At 50.7% G+C, this 27,878-nt stretch overlaps 1 protein-coding gene across 11 annotated transcripts in view; it reads right to left on the reverse strand.

The window, feature by feature from the left end:
* Positions 1 to 27,878, reverse strand: part of ARHGAP32 (Rho GTPase activating protein 32) — a 394,160-nt gene that overhangs the window by 16,020 nt on the left and 350,262 nt on the right. For 5 of the 11 annotated variants that reach the window (XM_073657439.1, XM_073657437.1, XM_073657436.1 and 2 more), the window contains 10 exons: positions 19,113 to 19,194; positions 14,151 to 14,201; positions 13,495 to 13,569; positions 7,204 to 7,353; positions 4,112 to 4,214; positions 3,892 to 4,036; positions 3,238 to 3,320; positions 1,762 to 1,869; positions 1,061 to 1,206; positions 328 to 529 (listed from right to left, as the gene is read on the reverse strand). In XM_073657439.1, the coding sequence (XP_073513540.1) occupies positions 328 to 529; positions 1,061 to 1,206; positions 1,762 to 1,869; positions 3,238 to 3,320; positions 3,892 to 4,036; positions 4,112 to 4,214; positions 7,204 to 7,353; positions 13,495 to 13,569; positions 14,151 to 14,201; positions 19,113 to 19,194 (1,145 nt within the window). Of the gene's footprint in view, positions 1 to 327; positions 530 to 1,060; positions 1,207 to 1,761; positions 1,870 to 3,237; positions 3,321 to 3,891; positions 4,037 to 4,111; positions 4,215 to 7,203; positions 7,354 to 12,181; positions 12,593 to 13,494; positions 13,570 to 14,150; positions 14,202 to 19,112; positions 19,195 to 27,878 lie in introns of those variants that run through there. The other 6 variants (XM_073657440.1, XM_073657441.1, XM_073657438.1 and 3 more) reach the window with 5 other exon arrangements.

Consider the following 27,878-nt stretch of genomic DNA (forward strand, 5'->3'; position numbering starts at 1 on the left):
GCTGAGCATGAGCTAGCTGGGAATGAGCTAGCTGGGCATTAGCTGAGCATGAGCTAGTTGGGCATGAGCTAGCTGGGCATGAGCAGTCTGGGAATGAGCAGTCTGGGAATGAGCAGTCTGGGAATGAGCAGTCTGGGAATGAGCAGTCTGGGAATGAGCAGTCTGGGAATGAGCAGTCTGGGCACGAGCTGAGCATGCTGGGTGCTGTAGTTTTTGTAACAGGCCACAAGTTGCAGACTACTTTGTGCAGAGCATCGGCAGCTGGCTCCTCTTGTTACCACTAGGTGGGGCACTACACATGGGTCCCGGCCCACCCGGTGTTCTCACCTCTCTGATGGAAAATCAATGACTGTGTGGAACCTCCCCTGCAGAGCAGCCGGTCCTTCGCCCACTTCTATGTATTTACTGTCTGCCACAACTGGAGAGTTTATTTGCGCCTGTGTCCGGGCCTGGGCTTCTTCAAGGCTGAGCAGCTTTGTGGACGGTGAAGACACAAGGAGAGACTTTGGCCGCGACAGAGAAGTGTGGCCTAATAAAGAGAGGAAAAGTAGAGTTCAGATAATCCCGGGGTGAATCTCCTGTGGAGAAGTCCGCACGGTGCAACATACAGCAGAGATGCTCAGCGTCAGCCTCGGGTGTTGGGTACCTATTTTGTGAGGGAACCAAATATCAAGTTTTCAGCAAAAGATTTTTTTTGTCCTTCACAGCTTTATTTTGATAGGTAAGGAAGTGACATGTTACGGTAAACATGAACAGAAGTGGCAGCATGAGCAAGCAGAGCTGCAGTGTAAAGCACGGGGAAAAAAAGAGCAGCCTGAATCTTTGATTGGAGGATTGGGGCTGGACTAGCCCAACTCCTGTGGACAACTCAGCTGGAGCCACTGATCATTGCCGTACCACCATAAAACGGAGCTAAAAAGCAGCAGCGTATTTCCTACAGAATCTGCTAAGCGTTTCCCTATTACAGATCCACGCGAGGACACGGGCGATCACAGGGCCGGGCGATCACAGGGCCGGGCGATCACAGGGCCGGGCGATCACAGGGCCGGGCGATACTCACCTGCTCCATCGCGGATCACGGAGCTCAGCTTGGGGCTGAACAGAACTTCCACATGGTTCAGGATGAACTCCACAACCACAGACTGGATCCGCACCTCCATGAAGGCGGCCGTCCCACTGAAACACGCCGACTCAATCTGCTTCGATCTAAAAAATAAAATAGATATAAACGGAGAATCTAGACAGCAAGTGAGATCCACAGACTGTCCTGCGGGTGAAGATTTATAGAAAAAGATCTGTGTGTGGCATTGCCCCATCTCATCTGTGCCATCCTTGCATCACCTGCCAACCCTTATATAATTCATTACTAAAGATTAATGTTCAAGAAAACCAAAAGAACTGCTCCCAACACCACAGGAAGCCGAGATCTAATTACTGTGTTGTTTGGCTGGAGCTGCGGTGAGGTCGCTTCTCGGCAGTAATCGTTGTCATCCCTGCCCATAACCACTTCCCTCATCATTTAGAGGAACAACACAGATGTTAATTGTTATGGATCAGCAGCCTCAGTAGTGTGACGTGCGCCGCCGCCGCTGCTGCTGCAGACCCGGCCGACGGTGCTACTAGCCACAGAGACCGCTACCACGAGCCAGGACACGTCAGATATGTGTAGAAAGGATAGCAAGGAGAAGACAGAAGGTAAAAGACAAGGGAGAGTCCATAACCATCCTGCATGTACCATACCGGGAAATAACGGTCCCATACCGGAGCAGGTTTGGTGCCCAGACGATGGCCAGGTTCTTGGTGTGCATGTTGGTGATGGAGCAGTAGGTTGCCAGTCGGGAAAGGTGTCGCATGAGAAACTCCAGCGTCCTGCAAGTGACACAAGTGACCGGGATATTAGCCGAAAAGCATCCAAAGAGCAGCGGGTGCGTCGGCCCAGTCCGTGCCTTAAGGTTCGTTTAGATGAGCAGATAATGACCGAGATGATGAACGATGCAAACGATAATCAATGATACTAATTATTACCAATTAATGTACAACCATTCCCGCTGACACAGCACAAAGGAAATGTAAGCGAACTCCATATTCACAATCTGTTCTCGCTCCAGCTGCTACTGACCCATTGGTGACACCGTAGCACAATTTAGGACTTTAATTTCCTCTCCTCCTATTTATCGGCCTAATCCAGGAACGAGCGATCAGTCTCCCTTTAGATTACACAATTTTACAAGATTTTTTTTTCACTCGGGTAAACGATTTCATACACTATAAGCGAGCGTTTTGGGTCATATTTGCCCCATATTTTACAACTTTCACAACTTTTTTGCTGGAATTGGGCAGAATGAGCCTGGATGGGCCCATAAAGATCAAACAGATTTAGGATTGGAAAATTGTGCAAATTCTATCCGCAATCTGTTTGCTCATAACAGACGTAGATTCACATTTTATCTTTAGAAGATACAAAGTTGCCAGATTTAGTGTAAAGTGTGCAGCTCTTAATGCAGTTGGTGCATTTCACGTTTCAGGTTGTCCTTTTCCTGCGAGTATTAAGCAATGTCCCTTTCAGTCCGGGGACTGCGGCTGTGTAATTTCAGGATATGGCGATGGTAGAATCTATAGTAAAGACTCCTCGTCTCCCTCAGTGCAGGGTCCTTGTAGGATGGGAGACGATATCCTCAAAATGTCCTACTCGAGGGGCTGCACACTCCACTTGGGGGGTCTCAGCCGATACTATGGGATGAATTCACCCGGCTGCTAAAAGGAATTTGCTGCATTTGTGGAGCAGAGTAGTCACAACATCTCCCGACAGACACCGTGTGAGGACATGTCCCATCACGACCGCCCTCCCCCACATTCCTCCATGCCGAGGGGCCAGCTGAGATATGGGAAGGAGATGAGGTCCTATACAGCCTCCTCTTTTCTATTCTAGAGCCATGTACTCAATGTTTCTAAGTTCCCAAGACTATGCTATTGTGCTGTATATTAACCACAGCATGAGGACTGTGCACCCCCCAGAGACCCCCAAGGTCTACACATAGAAAAGGGTTAGGGTATGTGCACAAGGCAGATTTTTTGAGGGAATTTCTGTGGCTTACTTTCTGTTCCACATTTGTACATTGGTTCGTTTCGGGATGGATTTTTTGCAAACCTCATTCAGATGAAAGATGCAACAATCTGATTCATGTGACTATACTGTAATGTGATGTCACCATCAGCGCTAATTACTACAGGACTGACCTGTAATGCGGAGGAGGAAGCTGCTGGATGACATCATGGATCTTCACCAGGCGCTCTTCATCTGTTGCGGCAGAGACAGCATCCTGTGACAAAACAAACAGATCAGAGAACTCAAGACAGCATCCTGTGACAAAACAAACAGATCAGAGAACTCAAGACAGCATCCTGTGACAAAACAAACAGATCAGAGAACTCAAGACAGCATCCTGTGACAAAACAAACAGATCAGAGAACTCAAGACAGCATCCTGTGACAAAACAAACAGATCAGAGAACTCAAGACAGCATCCTGTGACAAAACAAACAGATCAGAGAACTCAAGACAGCATCCTGTGACAAAACAAACAGATCAGAGAACTCAGAGGATCACAGGATGGAATATTAACAAACCCCTAAACTGGACCCTTTTAAGCTGCACACAATTTTATATTTATTTTACTCACTTATATGGCGCCATTAATTTCACAGCGATTAGTAACAATTAATGAAGCCATCACTATCAGGAGCACAATTGGCGGCCTGCGTTTCCCCATTCATTAGGTTCCTTTACTTGCACAGATATGTGACATCAGTTCCTGCGGCCATAACTTTCATTCACCATCTGGAAACCTTTGTTATAGACGGAGCAGGTTGGGTTTGGGGTGCAAATACTTACAGAAAATTTCTCGTACAGCTGATAAGTGAGGAGAGGATTGGGCAACTCGCGGAAGTAGAGTTTACAGAGGGAACCCACGCAGTGAATGTCCTGGACATACACATCTTTAGTCAGGTCTGGGATCTGCTCAGAGTCAAACTCATGTCTAGAAAGGAAAGGCGTGAATTTATCATCGGCAGCTTCCACCATGTCCACCTCTTCCACCGTGACCAGGACTGACCGTAACTTCTGGATATTGGAGGCGATCCCAGACAGGCGATAGATCCCATCCACAATCCCATGCTTCTCTATAAAGTCTGTGCAGCTCCGGAGGACCTGGGGGACTTCACAGAGGAGAGGACGACGTTAGAGACAAAGACCACCCGTATATGACTCCACAGCAGGCCGATCTCTACTCCGCAGCCATAAAGGAGAACCCTGGATGATATAGTAAGATAATCGTTCTCTTTAAGCCTCAAGACTAAAGCGGCAATTCTGTCTGGAGGCATTGAGTCTTCACCCAGGGTTTACAGCAGCAGATTGTATACGTTTCCTTACTGTTCCGAGTCTGATGATACATTGTAACAAACTACATGCCATTCCCCTCACATAGGAGCGGACAAACCTGTAGAGAACAGGATAAACCGTGACGCTCGGCAGCATGTTACAGCGCCCCGCGGTAACCCGGAGCGGACGATCCCTCCTTACTGTCACCCCAGGAAGAGCCGACAATACTGGCGACAGGAGGAGACGTCTTTCTTCCAGGTGTAACTCTCACACCTGGTTTCAGGTTTTCTACATGTTCTTACTGAGCGTATCCAGTGATTCTTCCCAGGGGTCACACCCGTCCCATGCGGCTCTGCCCTGTAATTAGCTCAGACACGTGCGGCTCTCGGTGATCACATCATTACAGCAGCCTGTCTGCGGTCTCTCACTGCTGCCCCCCATCACGGTGTCCCGATTGTGGGGGTACCGATGTGCACTCGCTGACACAAAGCATGGCGAGAGATCACACAACGGAGCCTCCGCAACAGAAACACAACCGGGGGGACAAGTGACGGGATCATTATTATTACACTGTGTTCCAAATTATTATGCAAAAAGTGTTTAGGAGTGATAAGGGAAGAATTTGTTTGTTTGTCAGTTAAACTCATTGATGGTGATGTGTGTCAGGGCTCTTTATATCACTGTAAGCAATTGCAGACACCTGTGCTAATTAGTTTGGCAGGTGTGTCCAATGAAAGGCAAGACTACTTAAGAAGGCTGTCTCACATTATTAAGCAGCCTACATTTTCTGCCAAAATGGGAAAGAAAAAGGATGTGTCGGCTGCTGAGAAGCAACAAATTGTGGAGTGTTTAGGTCAAGGCATGACTACAATCAACATTGTGCGATGATCAGGATGAAGTGTCTTGGCAATCAAGAAGTATGTAGCTGATTCACAGTACACACGTGTGCGTGCTGATAAGGGCAAATTGAGGACTCTTTCCTACAGGCAATTACGTCAGGTTAAAAGAGCAGCGGCAAAAAAGCCTTGTCATAGCAGCAGACAAGTTTTTGAAGCTGCTGGTGCCTCCAACGTCCCCCGAGCAACAAGATGCAGGGTCCTTCAGAGGTTTGCAGCTGTGCGTAAGCCATCCTGTCGACCTCCTCTATCCATTGCACGCAAGCAGAAACGGCTCCAGTGGGCCAAACATTACATGAAGACTGACTTCAAAACTGTTTTGTTCACCGATGAGTGCCATGCAACGCTCGATGGTCCAGATGGATGGAGTGGAGGATGGCTGGTTGATGGACACCCCATGCAAACACGGCTACGGCGCCAACAAGGAGGAGGTGGAGTAATGTTTTGGGCTGGAATCATGGGGAGAGAAATTGTCGGCCCCTTTAGGATCCCTGAAGGGGTAAAGATGAACTCCATAATGTATGTGGAGTTTCTCAAACAGCACTTCCTGCCATGGTTCAAGAAGAAGAACCGTGTATTCCGCAGCAAGATCATTTCATGCCTGATAATGCCCCGTCTCATGCTGCACATAACACATCTGCATCTCTGGCTGATATGGGCATAAAAGGGGACAAACTTATGGTGTGGCCCCCATGCTCCCCTGACCTCAACCCCATTGAGAACCTCTGGAGCATCATCAAAAGGAGTGTCTATGATGGCGGGAGGCAGTTCACATCTAAGCAACAGCTCTGGGAGGGTATTCTGTCCTCATGCAAAACAATTGAAGCAGAAACCATCCAAAACCTGACAAATTCAATGGACGAGAGAGTTCAGAAGCCCCTTTCCAACAAGGGGTCCTATGTGCAAATGTAACATCACCTAGAATAAAGTTTTGAGTTGGAAACTGTTTGATTTCAGTGTGTAATAACCTGCTAATGCTTAGAATTTCACAAATGACCATTTTTTTGTTCTTTATTAAAATGAAAAGGTTGAAACCTCTGCTGTGTATAATAATTTGGAACATGCATTTTGAGTGCAGTTTGAGTTTTTTATTTTTTTAAAAATATCCTGTTGTCATCGGCAGTTTATACAAAAACCTTTCAATTGTCCTCTAATAGTTATTTGACTGGAAAATTACAATGACTGCAATTCATATAGGGAATTTGGGAAAATCTGAGAAAGTATTTTCATAATAATTTGGAACACAGTGTAATTATCGTGACCATTTCTCTTCCTTCTAAATCCACTTAGTGAATCAGCGGCCGGCTCCTCGGGGTGAGCAGAATGCCATTACCTGATTACCTGCACTCCACTGTCCCTCCCCGACTCGTTACACCACACACGGGTTTATCAATTCCTCAGGATCTATCTCAGGATAGTTACTCTCAGTCCTCGGCTGCAGGGCCGACGTTCCCAGCCTCTGACACCAAGCACACGTCTTGGAGACAGCGAGGAAATGAAACACGACTTCTATTAAAGCAGCGGAACGTCCCATTACAGAAAGATTATTTATTTGGATGAAGTTCTTAAAGGGAACCTGTTACCTGATTCATAATGGCCAAAACCGCACGACTGCAGCCAGGTAAAAATTAAGTTAGAAGATCCGGCTGCGGACCATAGCCGGAAACGAGACCAGACTGAATCAGGTGACAGGTTCCCTTTAAAATAATTAGAAAACCAGATCAGTATCTCTGCTGTCTCTGATGGCTTCATGTTGTTTTCCTGGAGAGGCTGGTAATAGGAGCGTGGCCCACCAGCCGAGCTCTCAGCATTCCTGCACAACCTGTTCAGAAGCCAGTCTGGGAGGGGAGAAGCAGCCCACCCCCACAGTAAGGCAGACAGATGGGAGCAATGCGCCAATATTGGGACTCGCACCCCCAGGGGGTCTTACCATCCTGGCCAGAGTTCAGCAGATGCTCTCCGAGGTCGCAGCCGAACACCCGTTCCCTCAGGATCCCCCGCTGCTTCAGCTTCTGCTTGCTGGGTCGGGACTTCATGAAGGTCCTGAGGAATGTGATGAGCTTGCCGTGTTTCCGGGACACTGCGCACAAAGTATGAAATCCACATTAGTTAAAAAACAAACACAATTGTCCTCGAATGTTACAGACACAGACAAGACATTGTGCGGATGAATGGACAACACCCCCCCCCCATTATGGATCAGTTCATAAAGAGTCAATGATTCCAGAGCCGGGGAGACGGCACATCTCATTACTGGGCTGAATCAGGGATATCTCTGATGGCCGCACACAGCACTGCACATGGAGGAAGACAACCGCCATTCAGAGCTTTCCAAATCCATTCATTACCCAAATCTCAGACTGGGTACAATGCACAGAGAGCAGGAGGCGACCCCAAGCATGTCACTACCAATTACTATAATGAAGAGACCAACAAGCTCATTATCAGAGAGCCGGCAGGGGATGGAGGACTGTATCCAGAGCCTGCAACTGTGGTACTACCTGGAAACTGTCAGCAAGAAGGCTAGTGACGGCCAACACATCATATTAGGGGTCATTTATACATTCAAGTAGTATCTCTGCACTGGTGATGCGGACCCCCGGCCTAATTACAGCCATGTTCTCTAAATGGTAAACTGTCACATAAGAACAGATCTATACACAGCAACTTGCTGATGGTTTCCATTGCACAATAGGAGATATTGTCACCCTACGCAGTGTAGCTGATGGTGCTCATCTTTCTTGACTAGAGGCCAGAGCTTCCCGATTGCGGTGATATGTCGCCAGAGCAGATGCGCATTCTCCGTGCATTACAGATTTATCTTTGCTGTAGTTTCAGGCATATTGAACATTGTTTTTGCATCATCATTTTCTGGATTAGGACAGGACTGCTGCCCCGTGTGATCAGTAATGCCGCCACGACTGTACCCCGCTGCCCCCTGTGCTCAGCAATGCTGCCATGACTGTACCCCGCTGCCCCCTGTGCTCAGCAATGCCGCCATGACTGTACCCACTGCCCCCTGTGCTCAGCAATGCCGCCATGACTGTACCCCGCTGCCCCGTGTGATCAGTAATGCCGCCACGACTGTACCCCGCTGCCCCCTGTGCTCAGCAATGCTGCCATGACTGTACCCCGCTGCCCCCTGTGCTCAGCAATGCCGCCATGACTGTACCCACTGCCCCCTGTGCTCAGCAATGCCGCCATGACTGTACCCCGCTGCCCCGTGTGATCAGTAATGCCGCCACGACTGTACCCCGCTGCCCCATGTGATCAGCAATGCCATGACTGTACCCGCTGCCCCCTGTGCTCAGCAATGCCGCCATGACTGTACCCCGCTGCCCCCTGTGCTCAGCAATGCCGCCAAGACTGTACCCCGCTGCCCCGTGTGACCAGCAATGAAGCCATGACTGTACCCCGCTGCCCCGTGTGATCAGCAATGCCGCCATGACTGTACCCCGCTGCCCCCTGTGCTCAGCAATGCCGCCATGACTGTACCCTGCTGCCCCCTGTGCTCAGCAATGCCGCCATGACTGTACCCTGCTGCCCTCTGTGCTCAGCAATGCCGCTATGACTGTACCACGCTGCCCCCTGTGCTCAGCAATGCCGCCATGACTGTACCCCGCTGCCCCCTGTGCTCAGCAATGCAATGACTGTACCCCGCTGCCCCCTGTGCTCAGCAATGCCGCCATGACTGTACCCCGCTGCCCCGTGTGATCAGCAATGCCGCCATGACTGTACCCAGCTGCCCCCTGTGCTCAGCAATGCCGCCATCACTGTACCCCGCTGCCCCGTGTGATCAGTAATGCCGCCACGACTGTACCCCGCTGCCCCCTGTGCTCAGCAATGCTGCCATGACTGTACCCCGCTGCCCCCTGTGCTCAGCAATACAATGACTGTACCCCGCTGCCCCCTGTGCTCAGCAATGCCGCCATGACTGTACCCCGCTGCCCTGTGTGATCAGCAATGCCGCCATGACTGTACCCCGCTGCCCCCTGTGCTCAGCAATGCCGCCATCACTGTACCCCGCTGCCCCGTGTGATCAGTAATGCCGCCACGACTGTACCCCGCTGCCCCCTGTGCTCAGCAATGCTGCCATGACTGTACCCCGCTGCCCCCTGTGCTCAGCAATGCCGCCATGACTGTACCCACTGCCCCCTGTGCTCAGCAATGCCGCCATGACTGTACCCCGCTGCCCCATGTGATCAGCAATGCCATGACTGTACCCGCTGCCCCCTGTGCTCAGCAATGCCGCCATGACTGTACCCTGCTGCCCCATGTGATCAGCAATGCCGCCAAGACTGTACCCCGCTGCCCCGTGTGATCATCAATGAAGCCATGACTGTACCCCGCTGCCCCGTGTGATCAGCAATGCCGCCATGACTGTACCCCGCTGCCCCCTGTGCTCAGCAATGCCGCCATGACTGTACCCTGCTGCCCCCTGTGCTCAGCAATGCCGCCATGACTGTACCCTGCTGCCCTCTGTGCTCAGCAATGCCGCTATGACTGTACCACGCTGCCCCCTGTGCTCAGCAATGCCGCCATGACTGTACCCCGCTGCCCCCTGTGCTCAGCAATGCCGCCATGACTGTACCCCGCTGCCCCCTGTGCTCAGCAATGCCGCCATGACTGTACCCCGCTGCCCCGTGTGATCAGCAATGCCGCCATGACTGTACCCCGCTGCCCCGTGTGATCAGCAATGCCGCCATGACTGTACCCCGCTGCCCCGTGTGATCAGCAATGCCATGACTGTACCCCGCTGCCCCCTGTGCTCGGCAATGCCATGACTGTACCCTGCTGCCCCGTGTGATCAGCAATGCCGCCATGACTGTACACCGCTGCCCCCTGTGCTCAGCAATGCCGCCATGACTGTACCCCGCTGCCCCATGTGATCAGCAATGCCATGACTGTACCCGCTGCCCCCTGTGCTCAGCAATGCCGCCACGACTGTACCCCGCTGCCCCCTGTGCTCAGCAATGCCGCCATGACTGTACCCCGCTGCCCCCTGTGCTCAGCAATGCCGCCATGACTGTACCCCGCTGCCCCGTGTGATCAGCAATGCCGCCATGACTGTACCCTGCTGCCCCGTGTGATCAGCAATGCCGCCATGACTGTACCCTGCTGCCCCGTGTGATCAGCAATGCCGCCATGACTGTACCCCGCTGCCCCGTGTGATCAGCAATGCCGCCATGACTGTACCCCGCTGCCCCCTGTGCTCAGCAATGCCGCCATGACTGTACCCTGCTGCCCCCTGTGCTCAGCAATGCCGCCATGACTGTACCCAGCTGCCCCCTGTGCTCAGCAATGCCGCCATGACTGTACCCCGCTGCCCCCTGTGCTCAGCAATGCCGCCATGACTGTACCCTGCTGCCCCCTGTGATCAGCAGTGCCGCCATGACTGTACCCCGCTGCCCCGTGTGATCAGCAATGCCGCCATGACTGTACCCCGCTGCCCCGTGTGATCAGCAATGCCGCCATGACTGTACCCCGCTGCCCCGTGTGATCAGCAATGCCGCCATGACTGTACCCCGCTGCCCCCTGTGCTCAGCAATGCCGCCATGACTGTACCCCGCTGCCCCGTGTGATCAGCAATGCCGCCATGACTGTACCCTGCTGCCCCCTGTGCTCAGCAATGCCGCCATGACTGTACCCAGCTGCCCCCTGTGCTCAGCAATGCCGCCATGACTGTACCCCGCTGCCCCGTGTGATCAGCAATGCCGCCATGACTGTACCCCGCTGCCCCCTGTGCTCAATGCCGCCATGACTGTACCCTGCTGCCCCCTGTGCTCAGCAATGCCGCCATGACTGTACCCAGCTGCCCCCTGTGCTCAGCAATGCCGCCATGACTGTACCCCGCTGCCCCGTGTGATCAGCAATGCCATGACTGTACCCAGCTGCCCCCTGTGCTCAGCAATGCCGCCATGACTGTACCCCGCTGCCCCGTGTGATCAGCAATGCCATGACTGTACCCCGCTGCCCCATGTGATCAGCAGTGCCGCCATGACTGTACCCCGCTGCCCCCTGTGATCAGCAGTGCCGCCATGACTGTACCCCGCTGCCCGGCCTCTGACTCTTATCTCCCTGTTAATCTGTTGGGTCTTTGTTTTCTGCAGTCTGTGTAATTAGGCTTAATGCTGGGGAGAGCTTGTCCTTGGTGCTCATGTATTTTTGCCCGCTCATCACCTGACAGAGGCGGACACTGACCACACAACAATGGCCGAGCTCATCTGTGGAGGAGGGTGGCCACGAGACGTGAAATCCAGCAGATTCATGCAGGAGGGATCCGCGCTCGCTGGCAGGAGAGCTGTGCACTCAGGAATAGACAAGTAACGCAATCGCCTAATCCTACAGGCCCAACTCCAAAGGTGACCTCACCGGAGCTCCACGGCTGAAATGGTGGAATAAAGATGGAGATATAAAATCTACACGTCAGAGGAAAAAAATCTACAAATGACCCGGGAAATTCTCTGCCCACAGCTAAAGACGCCAAAGATCCTGAACTCGGCCATCAGAACTCACTGGATCACTAGGATCCAGAGCTTTCCTGGAAAGAACCCGCTCCCGTGCCCGCCTCACGTTCCCGTGCCCGCCTCACGCTCCCGTGTCCGCCTCACGCTCCCCTGCCCGCCTCACGCTCCCGTGTCCGCCTCACGCTCCCGTGTCCGCCTCACGCTCCCGTGCCCGCCTCACGCTCCCGTGCCCGCCTCACGCTCCCCTGCCCGCCTCACGCTCCCCTGCCCGCCTCACGCTCCCCTGCCCGCCTCACGCTCCCCTGCCCGCCTCACGCTCCCCTGCCCGCCTCACGCTCCCCTGCCCGCCTCACGCTTCCCCTTTGCCTTTCTCAGAGGGAAGAAAGAGGATCCGCCGCAGCCACTTGGAAATCGTCTTCATACACATTCATGTCTTCTTACCTGGTCCTTTGTGAGTCCCACAGGTGACTGCGCCTGGTCGACAGCACAGACTTTCACCATCAGCTTTCCTTCTGTAAGTGAACTGCCCGACACTGCTCAGACCTGTGTATGACAGAGGGGCTCACACTCCCCAGGTCTCTACTAAACAGCATGGACCTCATGGACCCTGACCTTACCGGCACTCCGGACCCTCTAACCCAGGCAGCGGCTCCTCCTGTCCCTGACTGATCACTTCCCCGGCTGCACTCGGCTCAGGTAGTTGCTCCTCCTCGGCTCTCGCTGCGGTCACACCTCGGTTTCAGGCTCCTGCCTTTCTTTAGTGTGTCTTACCAGGTGCACCGCCTGGAACCACCCCCGCCGCTGCGGTCTGGCTGTGTCCTCCCTGCACAGCCCACCCCTCCCTGCTGAATGGCAGTAACAGAGGACCACTGTAACATCAGTCAGCGGCTGACTCTGCAGCCTGATCCCTGCGCCTCCTGACTGCCATCATACAATAGATGCCTGACATTCCTACCTCCTGTCCATACAGTGAAACCCTCAAATTAACCCTATAACTCTCCCAATGGGAGCTCAAACAACACTCATCATTGGGTCTCGTGGCTTTTGCTGCTTGTTTCCATTATTTGCCATGCTGACAGTTTCCCGAATCTGGTAATAATGATTGCCAGTATGATTCCATGTCCCGAGTACATTGATAGCATCCAGTGAATGATAATGAACTAGTATGATGAATGCCAGGAGAATAATGCAGCCAGTAATTACAAGGGCCAGTGACGAATCCCGGGACCCCGCTCCCCCATGGATGAGATCGGGGTCCTGCTCTGCGGCGCAGCATGGATGTGGAGAGCTCCGTGCATTTCTTATAGGAGAGGTCTCCAGAGTAATCACACGTTAGGCGGACTGACATCTGGATCATCATGGCGGCCACATGGAAGGACAGCGGCAGGCCCATGTAGACGCGGGCCGAGGTTCTCCTGTCCGTAGACACGTGTTAGTAAAAATTCTACTTCTAGACTACATCGGAGTTAGAAAGCCAGGCCCGGTGCAGAGTCCTGCGGGGAGCGCGCCGCTCTAGTAATCCATCAGATCCCACATGATGGGTCTCACTGACACCGGACCCCTGCTGCCATCATAGTGGGGTGAAAAGATTCACTTACATATTAGCTGCAGTCGCCTATCACCGCTGGGTGCAATTATTACTACACCTGGCTCAGTGGGCATGGACGCCATTTCTAGCGCTAGACAAATCCCCCCAGGACTCTCGGGCACAGGGGCTGGGTGCAGAGATACAAGGACATACATGGAAGCGATACCTGAGCTGAGCTTGTAGGGGCTGGGAACCTCAGAAGCGCATGCTGGCCCTGCCCGTACACTATCCATCTCCAAATCTTCGATTGTGTGGGGGAAGGGAGAGGGAAGACAGATGAGATCATGGAGGACAATGAACATAAAGAAAAGGCATGACAGTGATGAGGACAGCCTGGCCGTGTGTGATACTATGGTCGTACGATGGGACCCGACGTGGGGTCACTGCTGCAGAACGTCGGCCGTGAGCACGGAGGCCTGGGTTCCCGATCACGGCCCATGTAACAATCCCATCTGTCACTTATCCCATGGACTAATGATCTCACAATCACTGCTGTGTATAATCACAGCGATCCACTGCCAATGCCGATGATTGGGGTCTTTAGGGTACGACTGCTGCTATGTCTGAGTGCAGCCGGCAGGGTCTATTTGGCTTCATGGGGGTCTCTGTGTGGCAGAACCTGCAATATGCTGGATGCAACATCCTGAGGTGTGGAGGCGGCTCGCAGGAATAGCCTATAAGCAGCCGGCCATGTAGCCCCCATATTCTGGCTCCTAACGCCCCCTCTATATGCAGTGTCCTGCAGCCGACCTTACCCTGTATACTGCAGTAAATGCAATAGAGAAAAAGGGGAAAGGAGAGAGAGAAGACATGGAACCGTACACGGGGGGAAGTAGCTCCAGGACGCCGGCCTCATTCCGTGTGCAGGGGAGACTGGAGGGAACAGATCACAACAAAGGGTTAAAAAGCAAACAAGCAAAGCACAACTTTAACCTCCCTACTGTCGTATTCCCTCCGAATCAGATCATTAACGGAACAAGCAAAAGACGACACCCCGAAAAAACATCTACAGACAACACAGGGACAGGACGACACCGCTCAGGAGCAAAGCTACGGAACAAAAACAGCACAAATGTGTCCGGCGGGCGGCGCTGGAGCGCAGCATGAGCCCTGTGTTAGTACAGTGAGATGAGAGACTGACAACACAGCACCACCCCGCCCCGCGGAGCCGACAGTCCGCCCCGCGGAGCCGACAGTCCGCCCCGCGGAGCCGACAGTCCGCCCCAGGGTCTGATCAGACAGCTGCCGAGCGGACGGCAAAACGTGTCAGGAGCAACAACGCTGCAGTCAGTCCTTCTGTAGCCACGCGCTCTGCAAACAACGCTGCTGTCAGTCCTACTGTAGCCACGCACTCGGCAAACAGCGCTGCTGTCAGTCCTTCTATAGCCACACACTCTGCAAACAACGCTGCTGTCAGTCCTTCTGTAGCCACGCGCTCTGCAAACAACGCTGCTGTCAGTCCTACTGTAGCCACACACTCGGCAAACAACGCTGCTGTCAGTCCTTCTATAGCCACACATTCTGTAAACAACGCTGCAGTCAGTCCTTCTACAGCCACACACTCTGCAAACAACGTTGCTGTCAGTCCTTCTGTAGCCACACGCTCTGCAAACAACGCTGCTGTCAGTCCTTCTGTAGCCACACATCGGGGGGATGTGAACACTCATCCACCCCGAGTCTGATGAGCCTCCTGGAAGCAGCTGCTCCTTCTCAAACATGGACATTTCCCTATTCTCAGAGAACGTCAGCTGCTTCCTCTCCCAATACTGGGGTCTTCTCAGTCGGGTGGTCACTGGTCTGGAAACCTGCGTGCGGTTTATTGGATCTGGCAGGATCAGGGTCTCCTTCACATTTCCCATTCATTTGTGCTGCCACTCCTGACTAATTGGTGGGTCCAACATCTGGTTTGTTGGGGAAAATAAAAGGGGAAATGCAGGACTGCATAGTTCCCATCCAAATCAATCCCTCCAGATCAGCAGCCCCTAAAGCTTGTGTGTTGTGCAATTCACTATGATTGCTGAGCACCACCGTGTAGTGAGAAGAACAGCAGATCCAATGTCTATGCACCATGGAGAAAGGAACTTTCCCATCAAGAAGACGGATTCATCCCACGATGCCAATTATTCCCTTGTTTGTCATTTTACAACTCCACACCATTTTGAAGACCCCTGGGGTCTACGCAGAGGGCGGGCGGCTTGTTCCAGAAAAGTCTGCGTCTGACCTATTCTTCTGAATAGGGATTGCAGAATCTAACCAGTTCACAGCAATATAATCTGCTTTGTGCATCTGCCCTTACCGACTGTCAGTGGATGGAAACATCCCTGGTTTAGTTCACAGGTGAAAAACCCATCCAGCCCTGGTAAGGTGTAACCCTCCCCGCACGCTCGTTATCGGACCGCGCGCGGGATCTGCAGGATTATTTGTGAAATCGCCGATAACCAGATATGTACTTTATGGCCAAAACCGCGCAGTCTGTCCTGTTAAAGGGAATTTAGATGCAGGGGTTGAGATGCTGGTGAACGGCGTATCTGGTGTATCTGGTGCAGGGTTACCGCAGCTTTCGGAGCAGTAGGACTTTTCCCAAGTTTAGCACATTTACTACATTTGTAGAAAAAGGCCCAAAAAAAAACAAACTTCAGCACAACAGGAAAATCCCTGGACCAGAGATACTTAGCAACACTGGTTGTGTCTGCGCCTTCCTGGCAGGCCACGGATTGTGCAGCGTGTCTGCGCCTTCCTGGCAGGCCACGGATTGAGCAGCGTGTCTGCGCCTTCCTGGCAGGCCTCAGCTTGTGCAGCGTGTCTGCGCCTTCCTGGCAGGCCACGGATTGTGCAGCGTGTCTGCGCCTTCCTGGCAGGTCACCGCTTGTGCAGCGTGTCTGCGCCTTCCTGGCAGGTCACCGCTTGTGCAGCGTGTCTGCGCCTTCCTGGCAGGCCACGGTTTGTGCAGCGTGTCTGCGCCTTCCTGGCAGGCCACGGTTTGTGCAGCGTGTCTGCGCCTTCCTGGCAGGCCACGGCTTGTGCAGCGTCTCTGCGCCTTCCTGGCAGGCCACGGCTTGTGCAGCGTGTCTGCGCCTTCCTGGCAGGCCACGGCTTGTGCAGCGTGTCTGCGCCTTCCTGGCAGGCCACGGCTTGTGCAGCGTGTCTGCGCCTTCCTGGCAGGCCACGGCTTGTGCAGCGTGTCTGCGCCTTCCTGGCAGGCCACGGCTTGTGCAGCGTGTCTGCGCCTTCCTGGCAGGCCACGGCTTGTGCAGCGTGTCTGCGCCTTCCTGGCAGGCCACGGCTTGTGCAGCGTGTCTGCGCCTTCCTGGCAGGCCACGGCTTGTGCAGCGTGTCTGCGCCTTCCTGGCAGGCCACGGCTTGTGCAGCGTGTCTGCGCCTTCCTGGCAGGCCACGGTTTGAGCAGCGTGTCTGCGCCTTCCTGGCAGGCCACGGCTTGTGCAGCGTGTCTGCGCCTTCCTGGCAGGCCACGGTTTGTGCAGCGTGTCTGCGCCTTCCTGGCAAGCCACGGCTTGTGCAGCGTGTCTGCGCCTTCCTGGCAGGCCACGGCTTGTGCAGCGTGTCTGCGCCTTCCTGGCAGGCCACGGCTTGTGCAGCGTGTCTGCGCCTTCCTGGCAGGCCACGGCTTGTGCAGCGTGTCTGCGCCTTCCTGGCAGGCCACGGCTTGTGCAGCGTGTCTGCGCCTTCCTGGCAGGCCACGGCTTGTGCAGCGTGTCTGCGCCTTCCTGGCAGGCCACGGCTTGTGCAGCGTGTCTGCGCCTTCCTGGCAGGCCACGGTTTGAGCAGCGTGTCTGCGCCTTCCTGGCAGGCCTCGGCTTGTGCAGCGTGTCTGCGCCTTCCTGGCAGGCCTCGGCTTGTGCAGCGTGTCTGCGCCTTCCTGGCAGGCCACGGTTTGTGCAGCGTGTCTGCGCTTTCCTGGCAGGCCACCGCTTGTGCAGCGTGTCTGCGCCTTCCTGGCAGGCCACCGCTTGTGCAGCGTGTCTGCGCCTTCCTGGCAGGCCACGGCTTGTGCAGCGTATCTGCGCCTTCCTGGCAGGCCACGGCTTGTGCAGCGTGTCTGCGCCTTCCTGGCAGGCCACGGCTTGTGCAGCGTGTCTGCGCCTTCCTGGCAGGCCACGGCTTGTGCAGCGTGTCTGCGCCTTCCTGGCAGGCCACGGCTTGTGCAGCGTGTCTGCGCCTTCCTGGCAGGCCACGGCTTGTGCAGCGTGTCTGCGCCTTCCTGGCAGGTCACCGCTTGTGCAGCGTGTCTGCGCCTTCCTGGCAGGCCACGGTTTGTGCAGCGTGTCTGCGCCTTCCTGGCAGGCCACGGTTTGTGCAGCGTGTCTGCGCCTTCCTGGCAGGTCACCGCTTGTGCAGCGTGTCTGCGCCTTCCTGGCAGGCCACGGTTTGTGCAGCGTGTCTGCGCCTTCCTGGCAGGCCACGGTTTGTGCAGCGTGTCTGCGCCTTCCTGACAGGCCACGGCTTGTGCAGCGTGTCTGCGCCTTCCTGGCAGGCCACGGCTTGTGCAGCGTGTCTGCGCCTTCCTGGCAGGCCACGGCTTGTGCAGCGTGTCTGCGCCTTCCTGGCAGGCCACGGCTTGTGCAGCGTGTCTGCGCCTTCCTGGCAGGCCACGGTTTGTGCAGCGTGTCTGCGCCTTCCTGGCAGGCCTCGGCTTGTGCAGCGTGTCTGCGCCTTCGTGGCAGGCCACGGCTTGTGCAGCGTGTCTGCGCCTTCCTGGCAGGCCACGGTTTGAGCAGCGTGTCTGCGCCTTCCTGGCAGGCCACGGTTTGTGCAGCGTGTCTGCGCCTTCCTGGCAGGCCATGGTTTGTGCAGCGTGTCTGCGCCTTCCTGGCAGGCCACGGCTTGTGCAGCGTGTCTGCGCCTTCCTGGCAGGCCACGGCTTGTGCAGCGTGTCTGCGCCTTCCTGGCAGGCCACGGCTTGTGCAGCGTGTCTGCGCCTTCCTGGCAGGCCACGGCTTGTGCAGCGTGTCTGCGCCTTCCTAGCAGGCCACGGCTTGTGCAGCGTGTCTGCGCCTTCCTGGCAGGCCACCGCTTGTGCAGCGTGTCTGCGCCTTTCTGGCAGGCCACCGCTTGTGCAGCGTGTCTGCGCCTTCCTGGCAGGCCACGGTCTCATAGTAGGGTTTTGCAGATTGCAGTCAGGTCTTATGAAGCCTCGTGTGACTTTCACCACGGTTTATGACAGCAAAATTGCGTATAATGTGCAACTGAAAAATGCAAAAGGTAATGAAGTAACAGCCCTGACCACACGGACAAACATTAGATGCTGCGTCACCTTCTTAATGTCCCACGGCCGGCCCCCGCACTGCAGACACTGCTTCACTGACAGAAAGCAGAGGGGTCACTAACACCGGTTTACTCCCCACTTGTCCCCCGTCACATACAATACACTTTTAATTCTGATGTACAAAGATCCAAATCCAATGCCCCCCTCATGGCCGGGCGCTGCGCTAACGGGATGAAACGTGGACCGGTAACGGCTTAATGCCGGGCGCCCGACGCCCCTCGAGGACGGCTCCACATCTACACTCCCTGCTGACACTCAGGCTGGAGGTCGGACACCGCAAGATGAGGTTTGTGATCTGTTAGGACTGTAGATTTGTAAGAACACACAACAGTACACTACACCACAAACATACATGACTTGCGGTGGCAGCTCTGCTACATCTGGACACTTAGGAGTAAAGGGCACCAACTGGCTGAAGACAGGACAGTGACGGACATGTTATAGGATAGGAACGTACAGGAATTCATCCACACAACCCGCTGGTTACACCCGGCGCTCACCTGGTTTAGGGACAGAGTTCGTCATTGACTGAGGAACCTTATCATTGATCAATTCCACACACTCACTGGGGAAAAAGCCGACCTGTGGAAGAAAGCGCCAGGTCACCGAGGTCACACGCACTACACCTCCCAGCACGGAGGTCGGAAAACAAGCAGAAGAGTGAGTGCAGCTCTGGGGTATAATACAGGAGGTAACTCAGGATCAGTAATGTAATGTATGTACACAGTGACTGCACCAGCAGAATAGTGAGTGCAGCTCTGGGGTATAATACAGGATGTAACTCAGGATCAGTAATGTAATGTATGTACACAGTGACTGCACCAGCAGAATAGTGAGTGCAGCTCTGGAGTATAATACAGGAGGTAACTCAGGATCAGTAATGTAATGTATGTACACAGTGACTGCACCAGCAGAATAGTGAGTGCAGCTCTGGAGTATAATACAGGAGGTAACTCAGGATCAGTAATGTAATGTATGTACACAGTGACTGCACCAGCAGAATAGTGAGTGCAGCTCTGGAGTATAATACAGGATGTAACTCAGGATCAGTAATGTAATGTATGTACACAGTGACTGCACCAGCAGAATAGTGAGTGAAGCTCTGGGGTATAATACAGGATGTAACTCAGGATCAGTAATGTAATGTATGTACACAGTGACTGCACCAGCAGAATAGTGAGTGAAGCTCTGGGGTATAATACAGGAGGTAACTCAGGATCAGTAATGTAATGTATGTACACAGTGACTGCACCAGCAGAATAGTGAGTGCAGCTCTGGGGTATAATACAGGATGTAACTCAGGATCAGTAATGTAATGTATATACACAGTGACTGCACCAGCAGAATAGTGAGTGCAGCTCTGGGGTATAATACAGGAGGTAACTCAGGATCAGTAATGTAATGTATGTACACAGTGACTGCACCAGCAGAAGAGTGAGTGCAGCTCTGGGGTATAATACAGGAGGTAACTCAGGATCAGTAATGTAATGTATGTACACAGTGACTGCACCAGCAGAAGAGTGAGTGCAGCTCTGGGGTATAATACAGGAGGTAACTCAGGATCAGTAATGTAATGTATGTACACAGTGACTGCACCAGCAGAATAGTGAGTGCAGCTCTGGAGTATAATACAGGATGTAACTCAGCATCAGTAATGTAATGTATGTACACAGTGACTACACCAGCAGAATAGTGAGTGCAGCTCTGGGGTATAATACAGGAGGTAACTCAGGATGAGTAATGTAATGTATGTACACAGTGACTGCACCAGCAGAATAGTGAGTGCAGCTCTGGGGTATAATACAGGAGGTAACTCAGGATCAGTAATGTAATGTATGTACACAGTGACTGCACCAGCAGAATAGTGAGTGCAGCTCTGGGGTATAATACAGGATGTAACTCAGGATCAGTAATGTAATGTATGTACACAGTGACTGCACCAGCAGAATAGTGAGTGCAGCTCTGGAGTATAATACAGGAAGTAACTCAGGATCAGTAATGTAATGTATGTACACAGTGACTACACCAGCAGAAGAGTGAGTGCAGCTCTGGGGTATAATACAGGAGGTAACTCAGGATCAGTAATGTAATGTATGTACACAGTGACTGCACCAGCAGAATAGTGAGTGCAGCTCTGGGGTATAATACAGGATGTAACTCAGGATCAGTAATGTAATGTATGTACACAGTGACTGCACCAGCAGAATAGTGAGTGCAGCTCTGGAGTATAATACAGGAAGTAACTCAGGATCAGTAATGTAATGTATGTACACAGTGACTGCACCAGCAGAATAGTGAGTGCAGCTCTGGGGTATAATACAGGATGTAACTCAGGATCAGTAATGTAATGTATGTACACAGTGACTACACCAGCAGAAGAGTGAGTGCAGCTCTGGGGTATAATACAGGAGGTAACTCAGGATCAGTAATGTAATGTATGTACACAGTGACTGCACCAGCAGAATAGTGAGTGCAGCTCTGGAGTATAATACAGGATGTAACTCAGCATCAGTAATGTAATGTATGTACACAGTGACTACACCAGCAGAATAGTGAGTGCAGCTCTGGGGTATAATACAGGAGGTAACTCAGGATGAGTAATGTAATGTATGTACACAGTGACTGCACCAGCAGAATAGTGAGTGCAGCTCTGGGGTATAATACAGGAGGTAACTCAGGATCAGTAATGTAATGTATGTACACAGTGACTACACCAGCAGAATAGTGAGTGCAGCTCTGGGGTATAATACAGGAGGTAACTCAGGATCAGTAATGTAATGTATGTACACAGTGACTGCACCAGCAGAATAGTGAGTGCAGCTCTGGAGTATAATACAGGAAGTAACTCAGGATCAGTAATGTAATGTATGTACACAGTGACTGCACCAGCAGAATAGTGAGTGCAGCTCTGGGGTATAATACAGGATGTAACTCAGGATCAGTAATGTAATGTATGTACACAGTGACTGCACCAGCAGAATAGTGAGTGCAGCTCTGGAGTATAATACAGGATGTAACTCAGGATCAGTAATGTAATGTATGTACACAGTGACTGCACCAGCAGAATAGTGAGTGCAGCTCTGGGGTATAATACAGGAGGTAACTCAGGATGAGTAATGTAATGTATGTACACAGTGACTGCACCAGCAGAATAGTGAGTGCAGCTCTGGAGTATAATACAGGAGGTAACTCAGGATCAGTAATGTAATGTATGTACACAGTGACTGCACCAGCAGAATAGTGAGTGCAGCTCTGGAGTATAATACAGGAAGTAACTCAGGATCAGTAATGTAATGTATGTACACAGTGACTGCACCAGCAGAATAGTGAGTGCAGCTCTGGAGTATAATACAGGATGTAACTCAGGATCAGTAATGTAATGTATGTACACAGTGACTCCACCAGCAGAATAGTGAGTGCAGCTCTGGGGTATAATACAGGAGGTAACTCAGGATCAGTAATGTAATGTATGTACACAGTGACTCCACCAGCAGAATAGTGAGTGCAGCTCTGGAGTATAATACAGGATGTAACTCCGGATCAGTAATGTAATGTATGTACACAGTGACTGCACCAGCAGAATAGTGAGTGCAGCTCTAGAGTATAACACAGGATGTAACTCAGGATCAGTAATGTAATGTATGTACACAGTGACTCCACCAGCAGAATAGTGAGTGCAGCTCTGGAGTATGATACGGTATGTAACTCCGGATCAGTAATGTAATGTATGTACACAGTGACTGCACCAGCAGAATAGTGAGTGCAGCTCTGGAGTATAATACAGGAGGTAACTCAGGATCAGTAATGTAATGTATGTGCACAGTGACTGCACCAGCAGAATAGTGAGTGCAGCTCTGGAGTATAATACAGGATGTAACTCAGGATCAGTAATGTAATGTATGTACACAGTGACTACACCAGCAGAATAGTGAGTGCAGCTCTGGGGTATAATACAGGAGGTAACGCAGGATCAGTAATGTAATGTATGTACACAGTGACTCCACCAGCAGAATAGTGAGTGCAGCTCTGGGGTATAATACAGGATGTAACTCCGGATCAGAAATGTAATGTATGTACACAGTGACTGCACCAGCAGAATAGTGAGTGCAGCTCTGGAGTATAATACAGGAGGTAACTCAGGATCAGTAATGTAATGTATGTACACAGTGACTGCACCAGCAGAATAGTGAGTGCAGCTCTGGAGTATAATACAGGATGTAACTCAGGATCAGTAATGTAATGTATGTACACAGTGACTGCACCAGCAGAATAGTGAGTGCAGCTCTGGAGTATAATACAGTATGTAACTCAGGATAAGTAATGTAATGTATGTACACAGTGACTGCACCAGCAGAATAGCGAGCGCTGCTCTGGAGTATAATACAGGAGGTAACTCAGGATCAGTAATGTAATGTATGTACACAGTGACTGCACCAGCAGAATAGTGAGTGCAGCTATGGAGTATAATACAGGATGTAACTCAGGATCAGTAATGTAATGTATGTACACAGTGACTGCACCAGCAGAATAGTGAGTGCACCAGCAGAATAGTGAGTGCAGCTCTGGAGTATAATACGGTATGTAACTCAGGATCAGTAATGTAATGTATGTACACAGTGAATACACCAGCAGAATAGTGAGTGCAGCTCTGGAGTATAATACAGGAGGTAACTCAGGATCAGTAATGTAATGTATGTACACAGTGACTCCACCAGCAGAATAGTGAGTGCAGCTCTGGAGTACAATACAGGATGTAACTCCGGATCAGTAATGTAATGTATGTACACAGTGACTGCACCAGCAGAATAGTGAGTGCAGCTCTGGAGTATAATACAGGATGTAACTCAGGATAAGTAATGTAATGTATGTACACAGTGACTGCACCAGCAGAATAGTGAGTGCAGCTCTGGAGTATAATACAGGATGTAACTCAGGATCAGTAATGTAATGTATGTACACAGTGACTGCACCAGCAGAATAGTGAGTGCAGCTCTGGAGTATAATACAGGAGGTAACTCAGGATCAGTAATGTAATGTATGTACACAGTGACTGCACCAGCAGAATAGTGAGCGCAGCTCTGGAGTATAATACAGGATGTAACTCAGGATCAGTAATGTAATGTATGTACACAGTGACTGCACCAGCAGAATAGTGAGTGCAGCTCTGGAGTATAATACAGGATGTAACTCAGGATCAGTAATGTAATGTATGTACACAGTGACTACACCAGCAGAATAGTGAGTGCAGCTCTGGGGTATAATACAGGAGGTAACTCAGGATCAGTAATGTAATGTATGTACACAGTGACTCCACCAGCAGAATAGTGAGTGCAGCTCTGGAGTACAATACAGGATGTAACTCCGGATCAGTAATGTAATGTATGTACACAGTGACTGCACCAGCAGAATAGTGAGTGCAGCTCTGGAGTATAATACAGGATGTAACTCAGGATAAGTAATGTAATGTATGTACACAGTGACTGCACCAGCAGAATAGTGAGTGCAGCTCTGGAGTATAATACAGGATGTAACTCAGGATCAGTAATGTAATGTATGTACACAGTGACTGCACCAGCAGAATAGTGAGTGCAGCTCTGGAGTATAATACAGGATGTAACTCAGGATCAGTAATGTAATGTATGTACACAGTGACTGCACCAGCAGAATAGTGAGTGCAGCTCTGGAGTATAATACGGTATGTAACTCAGGATCAGTAATGTAATGTATGTACACAGTGACTGCACCAGCAGAATAGTGAGTGCAGCTCTGGAGTATAATACAGGATGTAACTCAGGATCAGTAATGTAATGTATGTGCACAGTGACTGCACCAGCAGAATAGTGAGTGCAGCTCTGGAGTATAATACAGGATGTAACTCAGGATCAGTAATGTAATGTATGTACACAGTGACTGAAAAAGCAGAATAGTGAGTGCAGCTCTGGAGTATAATACAGGAGGTAACTCAGGATCAGTAATGTAATGTATGTACACAGTGACTACACCAGCAGAATAGTGAGTGCAGCTCTGGAGTATAATACAGGATGTAACTCAGGATCAGTAATGTAACGTATGTACACAGTGACTGAACCAGCAGAATAGTGAGTGCAGCTCTGGAGTATAATACAGGATGTAACTCAGGATCAGTAATGTAATGTATGTACACAGTGACTACACCAGCAGAATAGTGAGTGCAGCTCTGGGGTATAATACAGGAGGTAACTCAGGATCAGTAATGTAATGTATGTACACAGTGACTACACCAGCAGAATAGTGAGTGCAGCTCTGGGGTATAATACAGGAGGTAACTCAGGATCAGTAATGTAATGTATGTACACAGTGACTCCACCAGCAGAATAGTGAGTGCAGCTCTGGAGTATAATACAGGATGTAACTCCGGATCAGTAATGTAATGTATGTACACAGTGACTGCACCAGCAGAATAGTGAGTGCAGCTCTGGAGTATAATACAGGATGTAACTCAGGATAAGTAATGTAATGTATGTACACAGTGACTGCACCAGCAGAATAGTGAGTGCAGCTCTGGAGTATAATACAGGATGTAACTCAGGATCAGTAATGTAATGTATGTACACAGTGACTGCACCAGCAGAATAGTGAGTGCAGCTCTGGAGTATAATACAGGATGTAACTCAGGATCAGTAATGTAATGTATGTACACAGTGACTGCACCAGCAGAATAGTGAGTGCAGCTCTGGAGTATAATACAGGATGTAACTCAGGATCAGTAATGTAATGTATGTACACAGTGACTGAACCAGCAGAATAGTGAGTGCAGCTCTGGAGTATAATACAGGAGGTAACTCAGGATCAGTAATGTAATGTATGTACACAGTGACTACACCAGCAGAATAGTGAGTGCAGCTCTGGAGTATAATACAGGATGTAAATCAGGATCAGTAATGTAATGTATGTACACAGTGACTGCACCAGCAGAATAGCGAGTGCAGCTTTGGAGTATAATACGGTATGTAACTCAGGATCAGTAATGTAATGTATGTGCACAGTGACTGCACCAGCAGAATAGTGAGTGCAGCTCTGGAGTATAATACAGGATGTAACTCAGGATCAGTAATGTAATGTATGTACACAGTGACTACACCAGCAGAATAGTGAGTGCAGCCCTGGGGTATAATACAGGAGGTAACTCAGGATCAGTAATGTAATGTATGTACACAGTGACTCCACCAGCAGAATAGTGAGTGCAGCTCTGGGGTATAATACAGGAGGTAACTCAGGATCAGTAATGTAATGTATGTACACAGTGACTGCACCAGCAGAATAGTGAGTGCAGCTCTGGAGTATAATACAGGATGTAACTCAGGATCAGTAATGTAATGTATGTACACAGTGACTGCACCAGCAGAATAGTGAGTGCAGCTCTGGAGTATAATACAGGAGGTAACTCAGGATCAGTAATGTAATGTATGTACACAGTGACTGCACCAGCAGAATAGTGAGTGCAGCTCTGGAGTATAATACAGGATGTAACTCCGGATCAGTAATGCAATGTATGTACACAGTGACTGCACCAGCAGAATAGTGAGTGCAGCTCTGGAGTATAATACAGGATGTAACTCAGGATAAGTAATGTAATGTATGTACACAGTGACTGCACCAGCAGAATAGAGAGTGCAGCTCTAGAGTATAATACAGGATGTAACTCAGGATCAGTAATGTAATGTATGTACACAGTGACTGCACCAGCAGAATAGTGAGTGCAGCTCTGGAGTATAATACGGTATGTAACTCAGGATCAGTAATGTAATGTATGTGCACAGTGACTGCACCAGCAGAATAGTGAGTGAAGCTCTGGAGTATAATACAGGATGTAACTCAGGATCAGTAATGTAATGTATGTACACAGTGACTACACCAGCAGAATAGTGAGTGCAGCTCTGGGGTATAATACAGGAGGTAACTCAGGATCAGTAATGTAATGTATGTACACAGTGACTCCACCAGCAGAATAGTGAGTGCAGCTCTGGAGTATAATACATGATGTAACTCCGGATCAGTAATGTAATGTATGTACACAGTGACTGCACCAGCAGAATAGTGAGTGCAGCTCTGGAGTATAATACAGGATGTAACTCAGGATAAGTAATGTAATGTATGTACACAGTGACTGCACCAGCAGAATAGTGAGTGCAGCTCTGGAGTATAATACAGGATGTAACTCAGGATCAGTAATGTAATGTATGTACACAGTGACTGCACCAGCAGAATAGTGAGTGCAGCTCTGGGGTATAATACGGTATGTAACTCAGGATCAGTAATGGAATGTATGTGCACAGTGACTGCACCAGCAGAATAGTGAGTGCAGCTCAGGAGTATAATACAGGATGTAACTCAGGATCAGCAATGTATGTACACAGTGACTGCACCAGCAGAATAGTGAGTGCAGCTCTGGAGTATAATACGGTATGTAACTCAGGATCAGTAATGTAATGTATGTGCACAGTGACTGCACCAGCAGAATAGTGAGTGCAGCTCTGGAGTATAATACAGGATGTAACTCAGGATCAGTAATGTAATGTATGTACACAGTGACTGCACCAGCAGAATAGTGAGTGCAGCTCTGGAGTATAATACAGGATGTAACTCAGGATCAGTAATGTAATGTATGTACACAGTGACTGCACCAGCAGAATAGTGAGTGCAGCTCTGGAGTATAATACGGTATGTAACTCAGGATCAGTAATGTAATGTATGTGCACAGTGACTGCACCAGCAGAATAGTGAGTGCAGCTCTGGAGTATAATACAGGATGTAACTCAGGATCAGTAATGTAATGTATGTACACAGTGACTGAACCAGCAGAATAGTGAGTGCAGCTCTGGAGTATAATACAGGAGGTAACTCAGGATAAGTAATGTAATGTATGTACACAGTGACTACACCAGCAGAATAGTGAGTGCAGCTCTGGAGTATAATACAGGATGTAAATCAGGATCAGTAATGTAATGTATGTACACAGTGACTGCACCAGCAGAATAGTGAGTGCAGCTTTGGAGTATAATACGGTATGTAACTCAGGATCAGTAATGTAATGTATGTGCACAGTGACTGCACCAGCAGAATAGTGAGTGCAGCTCTGGAGTATAATACAGGATGTAACTCAGGATCAGTAATGTAATGTATGTACACAGTGACTGAACCAGCAGAATAGTGAGTGCAGCTCTGGAGTATAATACAGGAGGTAACTCAGGATCAGTAATGTAATGTATGTACACAGTGACTGCACC

Source organism: Phyllobates terribilis, unplaced genomic scaffold, assembly GCF_046119375.1.
Source record: "Phyllobates terribilis strain yellow unplaced genomic scaffold, ASM4611937v1 Scaffold_12__6_contigs__length_324123572, whole genome shotgun sequence".
Lineage (NCBI taxonomy): Eukaryota > Metazoa > Chordata > Amphibia > Anura > Dendrobatidae > Phyllobates > Phyllobates terribilis.